We start from the raw sequence: 20,941 nt of genomic DNA on the forward strand, positions 1-20,941 counted from the left end.
TCACAATGCACAAAAAGTATTTATTTTAAAAAACATGGCACAATGAATCAAGACAATGTCCCTCTGAGCTATCTAGCTCCTAACAAGACGTGCTAATGAATAAGTCATAGTAAGAATAAGGCTTTGGTTCAGAGTTGGCTGGCTCAAGTTACATGCACAGGATCCACATAAGACATAGTACATGCAGGGAAACTTATGCAGACTTTTTGCAGTGTGCCACATGGATGATTCTTGTAACTTCATCACACTGTGTGTACATAAAATCTGTTTAATCCATTTAATTAACCTTCTTTAATGGTATATATGAATTCAGTTTGACACAGTGCTTGTGGCCCCATGCAATACAGACACAATGTGTTGCAATAGAAATAACTTTCTCAGCACAGTGGTGAATCCGCATTTTCCTTCAAATACACCCCCTGACCTGAAGTCTGAACTTGCTTAAACACAAACTGTGGATATTGTCTTTTATTCCACAAAACAAATAATAAATAATTGCACTTAATGATGATGGTGATGTTTTAACGTATACATCCAAAGAACTTACACTAAGATGAAGAACTCATAACTAAGTTGTAAGTTAGAATGGAAAACCCTCAGCTGCCTAACAAGTGTTCACAAAGAGTGAAGTTTGAGCTGTGAACATGAACACAGAAAGATTTATTGTTAAATCCCTGTAATTAAAGCCCTGCTAACTCAGCCCTGAATCTGGGCCTGGGACTCAATGAGCAAGATAACTCAGCCTTATAGACAGCATGAGGTACAGTGACCCTTGGAAAGGATTCATCACAGCAAAAGGGGCTGTTTTTTTTTTAATTTTAACTTGGGACATATTTTTTGTTCTCCCCCGGAAATGGAAATTCAGGCACTTGGTTGAAGTGTCCTTGTAAAAAGATCCCCACTGTGCCGATGGTGAAGAGGAGGATGGCAGCCCAGAAACACACCTTGTCGATCATCTTCCCAATCAGTACCCAGCTTTCAATTTCCTGTATTTGGAAATAGTAAAGAGGGATTAAACAACTGAGTTAAGAGTTAAAACAGTTGCTCAAAATTGTTTAAAAAAATATAGGCCAAAAAACACTTCATCAATAGACACATTTAAAACATGCAATACAAACTGTTGGCTTGGCAGATAAAGTATGAAGTAACACTCACAGATCCAATGTTATTTTGCTGTCTTGTACTCTCAGCAATGAAGTTGCAGGCATCCACACATCTCTTGATGTCAGGTGCAGCTTGGGCCAGACTCTTATACAGGTTGGCTGTGCTGCTGACATCCATATTATCCACTAGGGGGGAGGAGACAGTTAACTCAGACATTAGTATGCAACAGCATTGCCTGAGGCAGACACAGGCATCTTTGATGGTGATGAGGCAAAAATAAAGGACAGGAAATAAACGACATACATTGTGCCTTTAATGCACAAATAAATGGCTACAATGAGGGATATGAAGACGTGGGATAGAAAATAGGGCGGGACAGTGGTGCAGTGATAAGCACTGCTGCCTCACAGCAAGAGGGTTCTGGGTCTGAACCCGCCAGCAAGCTGAGGCCCTTCTGTGCAGAGTTTGCATGTTCTCCTGGTGTCAGCATGGGATCTCTCCAGGTTCTCTGGCTTCCTCCCACAGTCCAAAGACATGCAGGCTAGGTAAACTGGTGACTCTAAAGGTGGGAATGTGAGTGTGAATGGTTGTCTGTTTCTAGCCCTGTGATTGTCTGGTAGCCTGTCCAGGGTGAACCCCATATAAAATAGCAAAACATGGAAATACTCAAGTAAAGTACAAGTACCTAAAAACTGCACCTAAGTACAGTACTTGTGTAAATGTAGGCTACTTAGTTACTTTTCACCACTGAATTTTGGAGCTGGGTCAAAAGATGTCTTACCAATTGATCCTGTGAGCCCATGCCTCTCTCTTTGTTTGTCAAACATCATTTCACTGCGAGGTTGTTTCAGCACATATTCCTCTGCTCTCTGCATGAGGCCAAAAGAGCTGCGCCGCCGTTCCCTCACTCCATTTACCTCTGTTGTCACCTCACTATCATCCACCAGTGGGGACATGCCCAGGAAGCGAGGAACCATTTCTAGGAACACCTGGCAGAGAAGGTAACAGTAGTTAGTTTACATAAAATAACTCTTGAACAGACAAATGAAACCCGGCCGCAGAGGATGTACTTACATGTTTGATGGTATTGGACATGGTATGAGTGCTGGGGCTGCGCAGGGAGAAGTTCAGCACCACAATTTGATTTGTGGCAATGAGAGTAGTGACAGACATCACAAAGATCAGGTACCTGAGGAGGACAAAGAGAAGATCTGTGAGGTAGACTGAAACTGTATGGATTAAAGAAAGAAAAGAAAAACACCCAGCAGAGGTCAGCAGAGAACACACACTGACTCACTTGCCGATAAGAGGGACAGAGAGAGATGTCTCAGGGACCTTCTGGGCAATAAGAAAGAGGAAAACAGTCTGAGCCAGCAAGACAGAGATGGCAACAGTCAACTTTTGTCCGCCGGCTGTAAAGAAGATGACAGAGACTTAGGAGACACACAAAATTAAAAAATCTTACCAGCTTTGGCAATCCAGTACATTCTCTGTGCTCAGGCACTTCACATGCAGCAATACTACACAGAATATTCACTACGTCTTGTTTTTATTTACAGTAGTTATAATGAAACATACAGTCAAAACAAATTTGCAGTTTGAGTTTTTTCTTTTTTTTTTGACAGAAAATACTTAATTTTTGTTCTAAATTATGTTGTAGAATCTCCATTTTAATCCTTATACTGTATAACAAACCCAATGAAATGGCTACTTCTGAATATGGGTCCTTTTTATTATGTTCAGTATTATTGTGTCTGATATTTCAGCTAGAAACATTATGTGTCTTGATATTTTATAACATCCTTGCAACACTGCCCCATTTGAAACAATAATAGTCTGTGTAATAATACCTGTAGGGAACTGGACAACAACATTACTGACCTTGTGCAGGTAGGAAGTAGGCCAGCACAACCAGTGAGGAGATGAGGGAGCAGGGCAGGATGACGTTGATGATATAGAAGAGGGGCTTCCTTTTGATGATCAGGTTGAACATGATCTCCTGATACTCTAGGTCATCTGGGGAATAGCGTGTGTTGACCATCTTCCTGGCTGGACGATGGACAATGGCCCACTCACCATTCTCTGAGGGGTGAAAACAAAATAAGCTGGAGTGGAATTGTATGTTTTGAATATTGGAGTATTGAATGTGGATTTACTGCACCTGTGAAAGCCTCGGGGTCGATGTCTACCCACTCAATAGTTTCGCCGTTGTCTCCGATAGCTAAAATGAGATCTACTTCATTGGCACTGTACGTCTGGGATCTTGGGGGGTTACGGCAGTGAGGACAGAAGAGAACAGAAAATAGTTGGATGTAACTCCAGTTCTATGAGCATGCGTGTAGCCCTCTAATTTAACCCAGGCTAGGCTCCATCTCGGCACCCTGAGACAGATCTTTGCATTGGTTGCATTACATCAGAACTTAGAGGAGCAGCCGCGACTTATCCGGTTATCGCAAGATTACTTTCTCTCATTTCCATGACAACCCCGGCCACACACACGCGCACACACTGTTTATAAAAAAAATGCACTGGCTATTTTAAAGAGCAGATAGGCTATCTACGGCTGTGGTTGAGTTTATTCAGGTTTTTCTTTTTTTCTTTTTTTTTTTACCTCACATTATAGTGGCTTAAATACCAAAACATTTTGATGACACCTTAAGTGTCAATAATACAGCAGTATATAACAATATTATTTTACCTAAAACAATTAAATTTACAGCTCATTTCACAGTAGGCTATGGCCCAGTTGGGACCCATCTAGTTCCCGTATGTGCTGACCAACTGGGATGCCCATCTCTCGCCCATGTATATTCTTCTGGCATGCCCCCAAAAGGGAGGTGGTTAAGGTCAGGATAAGGGTAACGGGAAGGGTTCCGTCTCATTACCTATACTAATGCTAACTTAGCGCTTAGCTAACGCTAGCTAATAAGTATTACGTTAAAAGAAAGGCGGTTAAGTGTAGGATAAGGGTAATCGGGGGGGTTGCATCTTGTTAATTATACTAATGCTAACTTAGCAGTTAGCTAACATTGCCTATAAAGTATTACATTAAAAGAGAGGCGGTTAAGGTCAGGATAAGGCTAACGGGAAAGGTTCCGTCTCATTACCTATACTAATGCTAACTTAGCACTTAGCTAATGCTAGCTAATATTATGTTAAAAGAAAGGTGGTTAAGTTTAGGATAAGGGTAATCGGAAGGGTTGCATCTTGTTACTTATACTAATGCTAACATAGCAAATAGCTGATGTTAGCTATAAAGCATTACGTTAAAAGAGAGGCAGTTAACGTCAGGTGAAGGGTAATGGAAGGGTTACGTCTCGTTACTTATATTAATGCTAACTTAGCAATTAGCTAACACTAGCTAATAAGTCTACGTTAAAAGAGGGGTGGTTACGTTTAGGATAAGGGTAATCAGAAGGGTTACATCTCATTACTTGTGAATTACGTCTGCATGTATTATTAATTATAAAGTGGATTGCTGTTACTTTTGGTCTCATTTATTCACTACAGTGTATCAGGGTTTAGATAGCCGTTGCATTGGTGGGTTTGTCTTGTACTACTGGTGTGTGCGATTTGTAGGAACATGTCGTAAACACTACAAACGGAATGTGTCTGGCACTATACACGTCTCTGCAGCTGCGCACCGTCGCACACGTGTATCAAACAAGAGAGAATGTTTAAAAGGAAATGTAATAGGGTGTTACCTCACCTGCAAATTAAAATCCAGCAAGATGCATTATTTGTGAGAAGAAAGTACCACACAGCAGCAACATGACTAACCTCTTCAAACATTTTAAATCAGCAAACCCTGACAGTTGCCCATAATAAATTTGTTATTAATGACCAATATGTGTCATGGGATTTGATTTGCCATCACGCCACCTACAAAATGACCATTTGTAAATCAGTTAGTCATGCAGTGTTATCTTGAATTTGTGAGGAAAACTTTGTTTATCTTGCATACCTCCAGGGAAAATGGCTAACATATTGATAACTGATTGTTTGTGGACCATGTTAAACAAGAGCAAAACAGAGGACTCACACAACTCATGCAGTCACATGCTCAGTAGCCTACTTCCAAAGAACATGCATTTTTGTAAAAAAAAAAAAAAAAAAAATTGTATTGAAGTGTTGCTTTGAAGAGAGCATCGATAAGTTTCACTCTCAGTTTAGTTTTAAATAGTACAGTTTTAGCGAAAATGCATGTTTAGGAAGTACTGAGCATAAGATTAGATAAATGAGACTTGGATTACTCTGCACAAGTTGTGTAGTTTGTAAGTGGATGTTTTGATATAGCTTTGCTGTTGTTAAACGTGGTCCCCAATCAATCAATAAATCAATAAGTTTGGTGTTTTCCATGGAGGCATGCAAGAGGACAAAGTTTTCTTCACAATTCAAGGTAACACAACATGACTAACTGATATACAAATGGACATTTTGTGGGTGAAGTATTCCTTTAAGTGTAATGATTTTCTTCTGCCTAAAGATGATCATTATTTTAAAAAATCAAATACCCATCACAAATATCCATCAACAGCTTGTTCCCAACTGCTATTCATCTTCCTCTGTTCCATCTTTGCTTCCTTCTCAGTCACTTTCAGCATTCACTCTACCACCTGTTGCTGAAATTTCTGGTCTAATTAAGAAATCCAAAACATCAACCTGCCAGTTAGACCCTCTTCCAACTGTTCTAGTCAAAGCCACTGTTTCCTCTTTGGCCCCTGTCATCACACACATAATCCACTCCACTCTCAGCACTGGAATTGTTCTCTCGCCTCTCAAATCAGCTGCTGTTACTCCTATACTGAAGAAGCCTGGTTCAGATCCCAATAACCTCAATAATCTCCGCCCTATTTCCAACCTTCCATTTCTCACAAAAATTCTTGAAAAAACTGTTGCCTCTCAACTCCATGCCCATCTCTCTTGCAATAATCTTTATGAACAATTCCAGTCTGGTTTCCGCCCTTTCCACTCTACTGAAACTGCATTGCTTAAAATCACCAATGATCTCCTCCTGGCAGCTGATTCTGGTCTATTATCCATCCTCATTCTGCTTGATCTGAGTGCGGCCTTCGACACCATCTCACACACCATCCTCCTGGACAGACTTCATGCTATTGGCATCACACATACACCCCTTGACTGGTTTAAATCTTACCTCTCTGGCCGCACGCAGTTCATTCAGCGGAAATCATTTACCTCGCACCCTCTCCCAGTCTCCACAGGTGTGCCCCAGGGCTCTGTCCTGGGGCCCCTGCTATTTATCATCTACTTAATCCCCCTTGGTCACATTTTCCGTAAAAACCACATTAATTTCCATTGCTACGCGGATGACACCCAGCTCTACATCTCCTACAAACCTGATTCCACCCTCCCACCCTCATTCCTTACTGGCTGCCTTCATGAAATAAAGCCCTGGTTCACATGCAATTTCCTCAAATTAAACAGTGATAAAACAGAAATGTTACTAATCAGCACTAAATCTAGCCAAAGCCCACACTTTCACCATATCAATCGACAATTCTTCCAGAAGAGTCTGGGTGTCATCCTCGACAGCACGCTTTCCTTCTCATCCCACATTAACAACATAACGCGGTCAGCCTACTTTCATCTCCGCAACATCAACCGCCTATGCCCCTCCCTCACACCTCACACCGCTACCATACTGGTTCACAGTCTTGTCACTTCCTGGGTTGACTACTGCAACTCCCTCCTGTTTGGTCTCCCCCAGAATATCCTCCATCAACTGCAGATGGTTCAGAATTCCGTCGCCCGTATTATCCCTAGGAACCCATCCACCTGTCATATCACACCCATCTTGGCTCCCCATCACCTACCGCATCCACTATAAGATTCTACTTCTGAGCTACAAGGCCATCCACAGCCTCGCCCCTCTGTACCTCTCTGACCTCCTTCCTATCACCATACCTGCTCGCACCCTCAGATCCTCTTCATCTATTCACCTCACTGTCCCCTCCGTTCGCCTCACTACCATGGGGGGCAGAGCATTCAGCCGCTCTGCTCCCCAACTCTGGAATTCACTCCCCCATGACCTCCGAAATATTGATTCACTCCCACACTTTCACTCCAGGCTGAAAACTCACCTGTTCCGGCTTTCCTACTCTTGTTGAGTGGGTAAGCCTGAAAAGATGTTTTGTTTATGTTTGTTTTCTTTGCTTTTTAAACTGACATTTGTTTGTTTGTTGTTAAATGTTTAATTATGTTGTACTTTGTATTTTTTTGTATTTTACTCTGTATTTTACTCTGTAACGCGACCTTGAGTGTCATGAAAGGCGCCCAGAAATAAAATGTATTATCATTATTAAAGATCTGTGGAGCTTGTCAGAAGATGCAGCACACACAAAGACAGAACAAAGTCATAAATCAGCAATCATATATAGTATATTTTTGAAATGATATAGTTTAACTATACCTGAATGCTAATGTGCAGTTTTGATAATCAAATGGGAAGTAGGTGATCTCAATGGCACACGTGCTGCGATAGATAGCAGGAGGTAGCCAGTACATCGCACCACTGCTGTAGATTAACACATTGGCGTAGTAGGCCACATCAAACTTGCCATCAATGCTGCAGAAATTGAGAATAAAGAACAGAAACAGTTGACACCAGACTTTATACAAAACGCTGCAAGCAAACTTTTTTTTTTACTGCCTTACTTGTTCTCAAGGACGATGTCAGGAAGCCAAACAGTGCTGTATGGGACACGAATAATACCAATGCCATGATATTTAGATTCGTCCCAGGCAAGGCGATAATCAGTCCATTGCTATAAATGACATTTGAGTGAAAGGTCACCAGTAACATTAAAATCTAGACACAAATGAGGGCTTGCACAAACAAAACAAAAAGTATGGAGAGGGAAAACTCACAATCTCGATCCACACATTGGTTGTCAGAGTCTCCTCCTTTTCATTCTGTGGTATAAGTGAAGAAGCAGTATGAATATTTGAGCTGTCTGCTGTGTTGATCATGCATGGCTGAGTTACGACAGCTAACAGCCATCATTGAGCTCACTATGATGAACTAGTGGCCGTGCTTATTTCTTAGAATTGTGAATATTTGCTGTTTGGAGGTGTCACAGCCAAGCTTTGCTGTAACAAGTAGGAAGAGTAAGCTCTCACCAGGGAGATAAGGTTAGTGAGGGTCAGCTTGATCTGAATGTCCAACTTGTCTTCAGGTTTAACCACCGGGCGAATATTCTTGTTGTAACTTTTGAACAAGTCACTGATCAGCTGGGACTCCTCATTACACTGCACTGCATGAAAAAATAGAAAGAGATAAGGTTAGATAAGGTTTATGAGCTTATGTTATAATAATATTTCTATGTCCATCAATTGAAAAATGGGAAAATGGATAAATATGTCCCCCAGGAGGGTGTCACCATGAGGCCTGAAACGACAAGTGACCAAAAGTTAAATTAACTTTTAAAAGGCAAAAAAGTACTATGTAACCACTGAAAGAAGAAAAAACAAATACTTCCATTTTGTTCTTTTGCTTCAAAAGCTTCCCTCGGTCCAGTGACCAGCAGGAGCTAATGTTTGCTATTGTTGGCAAACTTTGGTTGGATATTGCTGTGTTGCCAACATTATTCAGCCAGTTTCTTGACTTTTTCTCTTGCTTGTGCTACTGTTACACTGTTTTACCATTTACCATTATCTCGTAAGCAATAAAATGTGCTGTTGCACAATTCATCACACTCAGCTTTTGCTGCCTTACTTGGTATGACCAGTAGCTTTAAGTGGCTAATGTGTGCTAACTTTAGATAGATATTGCTGTGCAAATTAATCAGCCAGTTTACTGACTTATTTACAACTTGTCTTGTCTTGTACTGCTGTTACACAATGTTTTAGTGTTTGCCATTATGTTGTAATTGTTACCAAGGCCATTGTGTTCAGCAAAAGTCTCACTTTAAAGAACCCTACGTATTGAAACATGCCATCCTCGTTAGTTTGTTACAGTTTATCATAGTGTTACCACTTTTGTTTAGTATTTAAGTTAATTTCATTGTTGAGGTTAGTGTAGCTTGAACTACTACTTCTATAGTTTGAAATGCTATGGACAATAAGTATAAAAACATGCTGCAGATACAAAATAAGCTCTTTTTGTCTGTACTTTAAAGCATGTCAAGGGGAGACCAGTGAGGATTGTTAGCGAGCTAACAGTTAGATATTACTGAAACATATTGGCAAATTAGTTGTATTATTATTTCAAACATGACGTATGAACACATAAATCTGCCAATAGTTATTATTTTAATAGCTTAATATTGTATGCACCATATAGGGGTATGTTAATACATGGCACGTCAGGCCATCCTACATGTTACTGAAGGCCCAGTTTAATATGCAACTCAATTTTATAAAACTAAGCACAAAAAGTAAGGAAATGCGTGTTTGGTAGCTTATTTCTTGGTTGTAACAATGCTTCTTGGCAGTACATATTATACTGTTGGAAAGCTTATTTATTTCCCTTTTAAATGGTGCCACATTTGTAAGGAACATGCATTTGTGGGATGAGCAGCAGAGCTGAGTATGATGGTTGCACCCATGAAAGATTTGCCAAATCTGCTCTGCCAATGCCAAACAGTTTTTTTTGGCTGTTGCTACTGACTCTTGTTTCGAGCTTTTGGTACCCCCAGGTGCTGACAATCAGGTGCCAGCACCTGTGTCTGCTCCAAGAATCGGCATGCCACGTTTGACTGATGTGGACAGGGCTTGTGCGATAGGACAACTTCAAGCTGGTGTTCTGCAAAACCAAGTTGCAGCATTATTTGAAGTGAGCCCTAGTACCATCTGCAAATTGAAGGCCAAGTTCCATATAACAAGGAGATGTCAGAGACAGGGCTCGAAGTGGGCGTCCCAAGAAGACGGCACCCCAAAAAGACCGTTTCCTCATCCTGTCAGCACTTAGGAACCATAGGTAGTCTTCTACAGATTTGCAGTCAAGGTTTGCAGGATGATATGGCCGACGGCTCAATCTGGAACAGTCTGCACGCAGCCAACATAGGTCTGCCATGACTGCCCTTCACCGTCAGGCCCGTTTGCGCTGGTGTCGGCAACACGTGAACTGGAACCTGAACATGTGTAGGAACGTTATGTTCAGCGATGAGTCCAGATCAGAGCGGGGTTTACCAGAGACTAGTCTGAGTGGGCGGAAGTTCGCTGCATAGATCAGCCTCTCATTGGGCGCAACGAGCCGTCCGCTGAAGTCCCGCCCTACCACCTCCAGTTGTGTAGCAGTTTTCAAGTGCACCGTTGCTGTGGCACCGCCAAGAACAATTGTGATTCGTTGAAAGAAATAAAAAAAGCCGGGTTGTTTTTTCTCCAATCTTAAAGTGAGAGTCGGCGCAGCCAGACCTTGCTTTTCTTGAGAAAGGTCTGGTGAGCGAGACTAATCAGAGACTACCTCCAGAATTTGGGAGTGGAGAGGATGGAATGGCCTGTCAGCAGTCCTGACCTCAACCCCATCGTACACTTGTGGGATCAGCTTGGGCGTGCATTTCGTGCCAGAGTGACCAACACAACCATGTTGGCTGACTTGCCACAAACGCTGGTTGAAGAATGGGATGCCATCCCACAGCAATGTGTGACCAGGTTGGTGACCAGCATGAGGAGGAGGTGCCAGGCTGTTATGGCTGTGTATAGTTCTTCCACACAATTGCCAATATATCTTGTTTCTTCAGACTTCAATGATCCAATCCACCAAACAACACCAAACAAGAGTCAACAGCAAAATAAAGCTGTTTGGCATTGGCAAGAGAAGATTTGGTAAATCTTTCATGGGTGCAACCATCATACTCAGCTCTGCTGCTCATCCCACAAATGCATGTTCCTTACAAATCTGGCACCATTTAAAAGGGAAATAAACAGGCTTTCCAACCGTATAAGATTCACTGCCAAGAAGCATTGTTACAACAAAGAAATAATCTACCAAACACAAATTTCCTTACTTTTTGTGCTTAGTTTATAATTTATGTGATGTGGGGTCCGTGCTCTGTCTCTATTTCAGCTCAGGGATCCTTAGCCTGAAAAATGTTGAAGGCCACTGGGTTTAATTTGGCCTTTACAGCGGTACTGATATTTTTTAACCCCTACAAGAACTTTCTTTTAAAACATGTGCACCATGTATATCTACTGTAGCCTGTATCTATATATGGTTGCACCATTAGGGGTTACTTGTAACACTTATTCAAAAGGTGTTACAAACATCCTCACACCTGTCTGCCATCATTCACCAAAATAGCCTACTAACCAAATCATAGACTTGTTTCAACAAATTACTTTCACACCTGAGATAGTGTCAGTGTTTTAGCCATAAAATCTGCACACCTTTTTCTACAGTATGAAATTTCACATATATGGTCAGGAAGGAAGTGGTCATGCATGGAATTTTTCTCATGGCTCTCAGGCTGCCCCTTCTTAGTGGAAATGGTGCTTTTACCACCAACCCATTATTACAACCACCCTGGTCTCCCCTGCTGTATCATGTGACCAACAAGTTGTAAGAGCGACTTACCAGCTGCACACCATAACTTCCATCCATTATCCATATTATCCAGAACAAATTTGAACTTTTTTTAATTTACATGAAGTTCATATTTCTCAAGACAATAATGTGTTTTCAGTATTGAGATATATTTTGTGTTGATGTCATCTACATGTGCATACATGTTTGACCAAATGTGGAATCGAAATGCATTTCTGAACATTTTATTGTTAAAATGTAATGTTTTGCTGTGTGGGCGCACAGGTGTTGAGACAAACACCAGCCTCAGGCCAGAGAGATGAGCAGGTGCATGAAGAATCTAGAAACTAGCAACCAGGCTTAAAGCTGCACTTATTTGGCAATGGTAATTCAAACAATACTCCTCCGCTACAATTTATTTCAATATAAACTTGAAGAGAGACTACGAGAGTAAGGCAGAGGTTATTTCCGACACATTGCCTCTTCCCTCCCAGCTGTCACTATCTGCAGCTCAGATTACACAGCAGCTGGGAAAATCTAAACTAGGACTTTAAGTCACACTCAGGTCATCTACAATAATCATCAATACCATTATTAACCAAAAATGGTGACAGTAACACATGCTACAAAGTGGTAATGATCTTGTTCCCCGTGATCGATTCATTCCTGGGTCTGCCTGATCCAACCAGGCAGAAATACGTCACATAGTTTTGAGATGTAATCGTATTCATCTCATGGGACGATCTGTGTAGTAGGTAGTGTAATGACAGTGGTGAGATGTCTCACCTCCCAAGGGTTTGTCAGTTGTTAATTATTAAATATTCTTAAATACTACACTTGACACATTGATGAGAAATGTGCCATCCCATGTGTTTCATCAAAATCTGTGCTACAAAGACTGGAGCATCCCTTTAGGCCAATAAAGCTTTGAGTTTGTGACCAGATTCATAGTCTTCCTCCAGTTACATCATAGAGGAAAACAAAGGCAGTGCTCCTTACTAGGGTGTGTAAATAACACTTAGAGAGTAAAGACGACAGCAAGCTGACAACCTGTCCTAAAAAAATTGAACTGGAAAATCAGTGTAATGTTTTAATATCCCTATTTATCTGAGGTATGTTAAAGTTAATATATTGACCTAATTACAACCTGCTTACTGTATCAGCTTCGTGGAATTGCGATATTTCAATTTTTTTTTTATCCATTTACAAAAATAACATATTTTAAAATAACAGACTGTTTAATCAGCGCTGGGGACATTTCCATGGGGTCTTGGGAGGATTCTTTCCTGGGATTTATTTATTTTTATGAATCAGCTCCATTTTGATTCTTTTTTATGCACTTTAGCATCTTATTTACCCTTAAACCTGTTTGCTTGTTTGTTTGTTTGTTAATTATGCATTGTGATGTTAAAAATATTAGTAGTTGTTAGTAATTAGTATTAAATAGAGAGAATAATTTGTAACCGCTAACATTAAAATTTTGAGAATTTTGAGGTACTTGAGTATATCCATTTTATGCTACTTTATATTTGTTGCATCTCAGAAGGAAAAAACACTTTTTACTCCTCTATATTTATTTGTTTGTTTTAGTTACCTTGAAAACTTAGATGATGATACGGAGTGTAATCAACTAAAAATGTATAATCATTCACACCGGACTTTCACCTACAAGGCCAGTGTTCGCTTCCTGTACGAATGTTCGGCCAAACCATGATGTCTTTTTTCTAAACCTAACCACGTACTTTCGTTGCACAAGGAAATAAGCGTAAATACGAGGTGTTTTACTGACATTGTAACGAGCAGAAATTGGACATTTCCTGTAACAAAGGAAGTGTATTTTGAAAAGACACATTCATGTAACAGGCATAAATTGACACGGTGTTGCAGAATATCAACACCAGACACACTTAGGAAACCTAGTGTGTGATCTGTAGATGTGAAAGTCGACTGACCAAGTGGCGAGATGTGACAAGACATGACTCAGAGGACCCAAAACTTGCATTTTTGTTTAACAATATCTTATTTTAGAGGGTTTGAATACATGAACGAAATTATTATTACTATTATTATTATTATTATTATTATTATTAACAAATATTCTTATAATAATAATAATAAGAAGAAGAAGAAGAAGAAGAAGAATGAGCTCTGGGGCTATTCATAAAACCTTCCACGGGCTTCCAGTCCTAACAACGGCACTGCATAGGAGATTTATTTATACATTATTTTATTTATTATTTATGTCAGCTGGGATAGGCGATAAATGAATGAATGAATGAATGTTTTTCTTACAAATAAGAACAAAAGCCATGACACAAATAAACAACTTAAAGGGATAGTGCACCCAAACATGAAAATTCAGCCATTATCTACTCACCCATATGCCGAGGGAGGCTCAGGTGAAGTTTTAGAGTCCTCACATCACTTGCAGAGATCCAAGGGGAGAGGAGGTAGCAACACAACTCCACCTAATGGAGGCTGACGGCGCCCCAGATTCAAACGTCCAAAAACACATAATTGAAACCACAAAATATCTCCATACTGGACACACGTGAGCGCGGTGCACAGAGAGGCAGTCAGAGCTACAGGCTACAGTGAGGCTAAAAACAGAGTTCAAATGACGTTTTTCCAAACAACTTTTTATGTCGGGGCTTCAGGACACTTTGATCACTACGGATGAGCAGTATGGAGATATTTTGTGGTTTCAGTTATGTGTTTTTGGACGTTTGAATCTGGGGCGCCGTCAGCCTCCATTAGGTGGAGTTGTGTTGCTACCTCCTCTCCCCTTGGATCTCTGCAAGTGATGTGAGAACTCTAAAACTTCAACTGAGCCTCCCTCGGCGTATGGGTGAGTAGATAATGGCTGAATTTTCATTTTTGGGTGCACTATCCCTTTAACTAACAAACAATAATAAAACAACAAACAATAAAAGAATACAGTATGTGCAAGTTTGCAAATGTCGTTCTCTTCTCTTCCTTTGCTTTTGTACTGCAGTGTGGATGGCTTTTGCCTTTTTCATTTTTTCTTACTCCACACACTCATCATACCCTACCCCCTTTTTGAATGTCAAAAAATAATAAATAAATGTCACTTAAAGGAAACTCTGCCACTTTGTTTAATGATGGGCAGTTGCAAAGACAGATTTCTGAAGCATTACAGAGGTTGCATATTTTTAAATACTCTTAAGTACAGTAAACTGTCAAGTGTCACTGTAGACTGACAGTGAGAGAAACACACTGACTTTTAAAAGGTGCCGTGTCAGTCAGCCAACTCACGTGGATCAGTTATATTATCATGTGGATACTTAAGTCCGGTTCATGTTTGGTATCGACTGTATGCTTTGACCTGGTCACTACCCACAGCTGCTCAGAGAGGGACGGGAGAGGAATGATGGGAAATGAGAAGCAGAGCCTGCAGGTGACCACTGAGGGGAAGTGGACCTGATCGAAATGATCGTATGAGTTGGATACCTCAAAACTTTGGCGAATAAAATTACCAAAGTCAGAACAGCTAACAGTGAGACCATGCTTTTTTGTGATATGCTTGAGCTGACCGTTTAAGGTGACCAAAAGGCAGGCAGCATAATGTGTCAGCGCAACATGACCACACAGGTAAGCATTACAACATCACTGTTTGTCTGGGATAAAAGCAAGCCGAGCTCACCCTAGCTGACCATGTGCTTTTGTCCAATGCGCACTCCTATTTATGAATTAATACCAAGTTTGTACTTGCAGCTGCTCTTAGTGTACAGAGGTCAAATGGTTGACTGCAGCCTCAACTCAGCTTCATCTCACGTTTTCCATCAGACAGTATTAATGTCAGTTTGATAAGTACATTTCTATGACAATCAACAGTCATCAAAGCATATGTCATGGAGTTGTCATCTTGACATTTAAAGTGTTTTGATTGATTCATGACATCAACTCATTCACTGAGTAACTTTGAAAACACTGAACTGAACAACCTGAACAGTTGCCAGTAGCTGCTGGTGGCCTTTGAACGGCACTGTGAGATAAATTATTTTCCTGCAGTCTACAGCTGACTGTTAGCTAGTAAAGATGAAAAGGCAACGAAACATCCCTAATTTTTTGGAACAGCTAAAAAAGTTTATGATGCTGTAGCGTCAGTCACTTTTCTACTAAAAAGTGGTATTAGAGGTTAGGTTATTTTAAAAACAGGAAAACCCACTAAAACTAAACAACAGACTCCTTTCTCATCTGTGTGTGTCTTTTTTTTGTTTGTCATGTTTGACGTCATGGACAGGCTGGAAAACAGGCTACTAAACCGCAGAAAGGAGCATGGAGTCCAGTGAAAACCTTATGGTGATTACTTTCATTTATATATCTCTGCTTATTCAGTCTCTTTCTACTCGGTGCAGGCTGATGTGGATTTATGTTTGAGAGCTGCTTGGATGGAGATGGGCTGTATTTTGAGGCATTGCATCTCACCAGTAAAGGGGTTAAAACTGGTGCGTTCATTCGGGTGTGTATACTGATTGTAAAATTCCCCATTAAAAGCCAGATGTTAGGTGTTAGGGTTTTTTTGTGCAGTGGGAAAGGGGCTTAACGCAGCTGCCAATCATGTCAATCACTGCGGTCAAACTGTCAAACTAGACAGCACTGATGAAATATTAATTAAGATTGTGCTGTGTCAATATATTAACAGTCTTAACAAATATGAAAAAAAGGTCAGGTGTTTTTTTTGGTTACAAACTGTAGCTTTAAATGATGACAAAACCTGGCCCCAACACCCACCTCAGGATCGCTAACAGGCTGGCGTCTACTGCTGCTGGCTAGATAATTAGCATTAATGATAACAGGAGGTGCAGTAGCTACAGTACAGGCCTGCAACAGCAATGAAAAATAGTGTTGGTGTTAGCGGGTCTCGAGCGTGGTCCTCATGAACAGATTATGCTGCAAAGTTGTAAACAGTAGTAAATTAATACAGTATGTCACTCTCACTTCTGCCTCCACTGCAGCTGTAGCCTTTCTGGCCTGCTGTTACCCTCCTGTTTCAGAACTCCATCTGCACCAACCAGAGCAGCTTCACACTTGATGCTATACTTTTTTTGGTGCTATCTGATAAACTGCATTTACTCAAAGTCATATTTAATCATGGGATGGGTTATGGAACAGAGGATCCATGTGGACATCAGTATCAATAATAAGTAGAACATACGAACGACAAGTGCACTTAAACGAGCAGAGAGACTTCAAAAACCCCAGCATGCTTTGTATATGGTTTGCCTTGTTTTCCAAATTTCATACAAGTCATGCAAGCCTATAAAGTGCGTGGTCAGCTTGTGTCAGCTTTACAGTAGTATTCAAAATGCTGTATGTTGTAGATATACTTTATGTGTGCTTGCAGATAAACTATCAACAGGAGTAAAATATTTTGTCTGCTTCCAAAATTATCATCTTTAAAATTTGATATTTACAGCAGGATGTGTAAACACGTTTTAAGGAGGTCAAAAGTATGAAAAGTCTTCTCTGTTATTGCCAGTCAATGTAGTGAGAGTTATAGAGCTGGTTGTCGCTCCTCTGCCTGCACATGACAGGCGGAGAATTAATTCTGATAGATAAAAGGGCAGCCAGCCAGTCGATGAGGATGTGCCAAAAGTTTGCCACTGTGCCACTTACCCTGAACCATTAAAGTCCCGAGAATAGTTACAACTCCAAAATATATCCAAAACCTGCGAGCTGCCATCATGTCCCAGGACCTCTCCACTGCACTGCGCTGCACTATATTTAAATATTAAGTTTGAGAGAGAGAGTGAGAGTAAAGACAGAGAGGAAGAGCCCTAAATCCCCTCACCAAACCCCCTGACTGTCGCCCACCCCGGCTGTTGCTATCCATGGCTCAGATTACACAGCAGCTGGGAATCAGTAAACCAGGACTTCAAGTCACACTGCGGTCACCCACGATAATAATCATCACGATCATTAGACAACAACAATCGGTGGTGATGGCAGTTGTACACTTAGGTTTTTCTTCGACAGAATGTAGGCAAGCGTGAGACCTCATGCAGTTAATCTCCATTATGATACATTTTCAATATCTCTGTAATATTCCTGTAAATTGTGAATCATTTTTGCTTTGCTGTTTGTAATGTATGGTCGCATTATGAATGTTACTTTTGATGGGAAAATCACCAATGGCGCATTTTCACTTCCTTGGCATATTTGTCCTGCATTTGTTAATTAGAAAAATTAAAATATGTGGCTGTGTGTGTGTGTGTGTGTGTGTGTGTGTGTGTGTGTGTCGGACAGAGCATGAGAAAACAACACAAATACATACACATGTGGGTGCAGCAAGGTGTGCAGGCCGGCTCTCCCCCTGCTATGTGTCCGGGGTATTAATACATACAGCAGAGCCTTGCCACTTCAACAGCAGGACTTCAGTAGCAACTGTGTCTGCAGCCCACATTGTGGTGGGGTTAGAGGGCTGGAGGCAGACAGTGCTCATGAAACTCATAAAACTCCATGGAGACAGAAACTTTGATCGAGATCAGTTGGATAACTTTTTGGATTTCCAGCAGAAGTGGATGGTGCTACAAAGGTAACTCCAAAAAAAAAAATTACACGCCTTCCAATCAGGACATTTCACTCAAATCCAGGAACTAAATTTGTTCTTATTATTAGTACAGTAATATAAGTAGTGTCATTCTGCAGCAACAAGGGCAACAGACTGATTTGTGGAATGTGCCATGTGAGTTTCACAGTATGTGATGTACTTCTAAATATACAGTTAGGGAAACAGAGATGAGCTACTTTAAGGTAACTAGAGCCTCCAGAAGGCAGATTATGTGTCTCGCACTCACTTCAGAGCTCAGAGACAGAGGAGGGGCTGGATCTGTCCGACCTCAAAGACAGTCTGTTCACAGAGCAGAGCTGCAGTGCTGTAGCAAAATACATTTCAGATTCATCCAAGCATGGGTAAATTAAAAGATCAGACAGGCAAAGGTATTTTAAGGACATTCTAAAATAAAGGGACCTTCAGCATTATGTTTTCTGTTGGTGTTTCTCCACAACGAGCAGTCCATCGTTTGCTCTCCCAGCTTCTTTTGTACAGCTGAAGCCAAGAATCAACTCCAACCGCTTATATTTGGCACTTCTTTAACATGACTGACATGGAGGCCCTTTGGTGCAAAATGTCAGACAGGTGTGTGTAACTGTTTTCATAATAAGTGCTATAAATATAGCCACATCCTGTGAGGCAGGGGGTTAAAACCATTGTAGAGTTAATGCGGCTGGACCAAGAGCTGTATTTGAATATGCAATGACAACATTTTTCAAATTGGCAGTGCCTGCTGTGCACCCACAGATAGAGTTACAATAACAGTTAGACTCTTATTAGTAAATGTATCATTCACTGTCACAATGTCAGCCTCTGTCATGGGATACAGCTGCAAAGAGGAGTTTGAAACTTCAGGGTTGGGTGGCATGATGGTGCAGTGGGTAGCATTGGTTCCTGGTTCAAATCTGGGCTGTGGGATTCAAATCCTGGGTTGGGAAACTCTTCTGTGTGGAGTTTGCATGTTCTCCCCATGTCAGCGTGGGTTTTCTCTGAGTCCTGCAGCTTCCTCCCACAGTCCAAAGACATGCAGGTTAATTGGTGACTCTAAATTGTCCGTAGGTGTGAATGTGAGTGTGAATGGTTGTCTGTCTCTGTGTGTCAGCCCTGTGATAGTCTGGCGACCTGTCCAGGGTGAACCCCGCCTCTCGCCCAGTGTCAGCTGGGATAGACTCCAGCCTACGCAGATAGCACTAGCTCTCTCTTGGATCCAAAATCAAGCTGTTCCACTTAGCGCCCCCGCTGGAAGCCTGGAGAACTTCTGCTGTGTTGACTGAAGATGAAATTGCCAAAAAATATTCGACAATTTCTACTACTTCAATCAGGCTTCCACCTCACCATCTGTGTCGTCAATTTCCTGCCTCCAAAAGGTTCGTAACCATGGGTCAAAGTTTCTCCCATCAAGTCTGTTTTTATAGATCATAACTTCTGCATGGCAGGTGGCGTATGCCTCTTTCAGACCTCATTTTTGTGCGTACGCAACGTTTATAAATGAGACCCCTGTTGATGTCAGCTCCACCTCAAGGAATATAAGATTTAGGGGGATTTAGTGGCATCTAGTGGTGAGGATTGTAGATTGCAACCAGCTGAAACTTCTTATGGTTGTAATTTCTTCAGTGTTCTTAGTTCATGAGGTTTTTACCCTTCGCCAAATTACTGGCAGAGGTCTCCTCCTTTACAAAAGAAATGGCGATTAAAACAGGTAGAAACACTGAATAAAAGCAGTTTCGTGTTACAAATCAGTGTTTCTCCAACGTTTTTCCGAGATCCGGACATTTAGTAGATTTTTACTGGGAGCCCAGTTATCAGCAGAGGTCTGGAGCAGCTCATTTAAACTGGTAAGAAACACTGAATAAGGCAGTTTCACATTTAAAATTTTGTTTTTTTTAACACTCATCTCAGAGGGGCTGCTAACTACATTAGCTGATGTGAAAATACAAAAACGCAAGTGGCCCTATTTAGAATTAGTGTTTGGTTTGTCCATTCTGGGCTACTGTAGAAGCATGGCTGTGCAACATGGAGATTTCCATAGACAAGGACACACTTCATATGTGGATATAGACGGTTCATTTTGAGGTTAAAACAATTCTTTTTTCAGGTGATTACACACACACACACACACACACACACACACACACAAAACATATTATATTCTATTCCTGCTAATACATCTCCCTAAATCCTACACACAACCTTTAAAAAAAACAAATAGTTTAAACTTTTGCTGAAGCCAAAGGACAGTTTTAACAAACTGGTTCAAATGAGGCTAAGTGTTTGACTCTCCAGATGTGTTACTCTAACTAAAGTGCACAAGCTGGTGGAAAATCCAGTCTGACAGTGACAAATACCTTTTTCCTGCTCTGCCGAGCCCCCATACATAAACATACTCACACAGTGTGAAGTCATACCATGTGCTCTGCTCTACTCGTACTGCACACTTGTGCATCCTGTCAAGAATAGACAGCTGACTGCTTTTTATCACAGCCAAACATACATTTTGAGGAGCTGTATCTGTTTTACAATGAATATTATTTCACCAGAACATTTAATCTGAGATTACCAGCCATGTGGAGTCAAACAGTTCAAGTCTTCTGAAAGGGTCACATGCTTTCACAGGGGATTCACAGTCTTCCCTTGTCAGTTGCTGCCTATTTCAGATGGGATCATTCATTGGTTGCACAGAGTAAAAGCCCCATGACCGGCCCCTCCCAGCCAAGTAATTAATGCCCCTGCTTTCACTTTTTTTTCCCGCTCCTCCGCTGCAAAATACCATTGTT

General features: G+C 41.0%; 1 protein-coding gene across 2 annotated transcripts; it reads right to left on the reverse strand.

The window, feature by feature from the left end:
• On the reverse strand, positions 1-17,388 carry chrne (cholinergic receptor, nicotinic, epsilon). Of its 2 annotated transcripts, XM_049591818.1 has the most exons (12): positions 17,231-17,388; positions 8,248-8,381; positions 7,996-8,040; positions 7,783-7,892; positions 7,538-7,693; positions 3,266-3,366; positions 2,986-3,186; positions 2,402-2,516; positions 2,179-2,293; positions 1,886-2,093; positions 1,156-1,289; positions 1-986 (listed from the first exon to the last, which is right to left on the reverse strand). In XM_049591818.1, exons 1-12 carry the CDS (start codon positions 17,298-17,300, stop codon positions 819-821), a joined length of 1,557 nt encoding a protein of 518 aa, XP_049447775.1. In that variant the 5' UTR covers positions 17,301-17,388; the 3' UTR covers positions 1-818. The 2 variants fall into 2 exon arrangements, with proteins under 2 accessions (XP_049447775.1, XP_049447776.1); XM_049591819.1 differs by lacking the exon at positions 17,231-17,388 and having other exon boundaries at positions 7,783-7,818; positions 8,248-8,380.
• Positions 17,389-20,941: the final 3,553 nt, after the last annotated feature.

This window comes from Epinephelus fuscoguttatus, linkage group LG12 (genome assembly GCF_011397635.1).
Source record: "Epinephelus fuscoguttatus linkage group LG12, E.fuscoguttatus.final_Chr_v1".
Lineage (NCBI taxonomy): Eukaryota > Metazoa > Chordata > Actinopteri > Perciformes > Serranidae > Epinephelus > Epinephelus fuscoguttatus.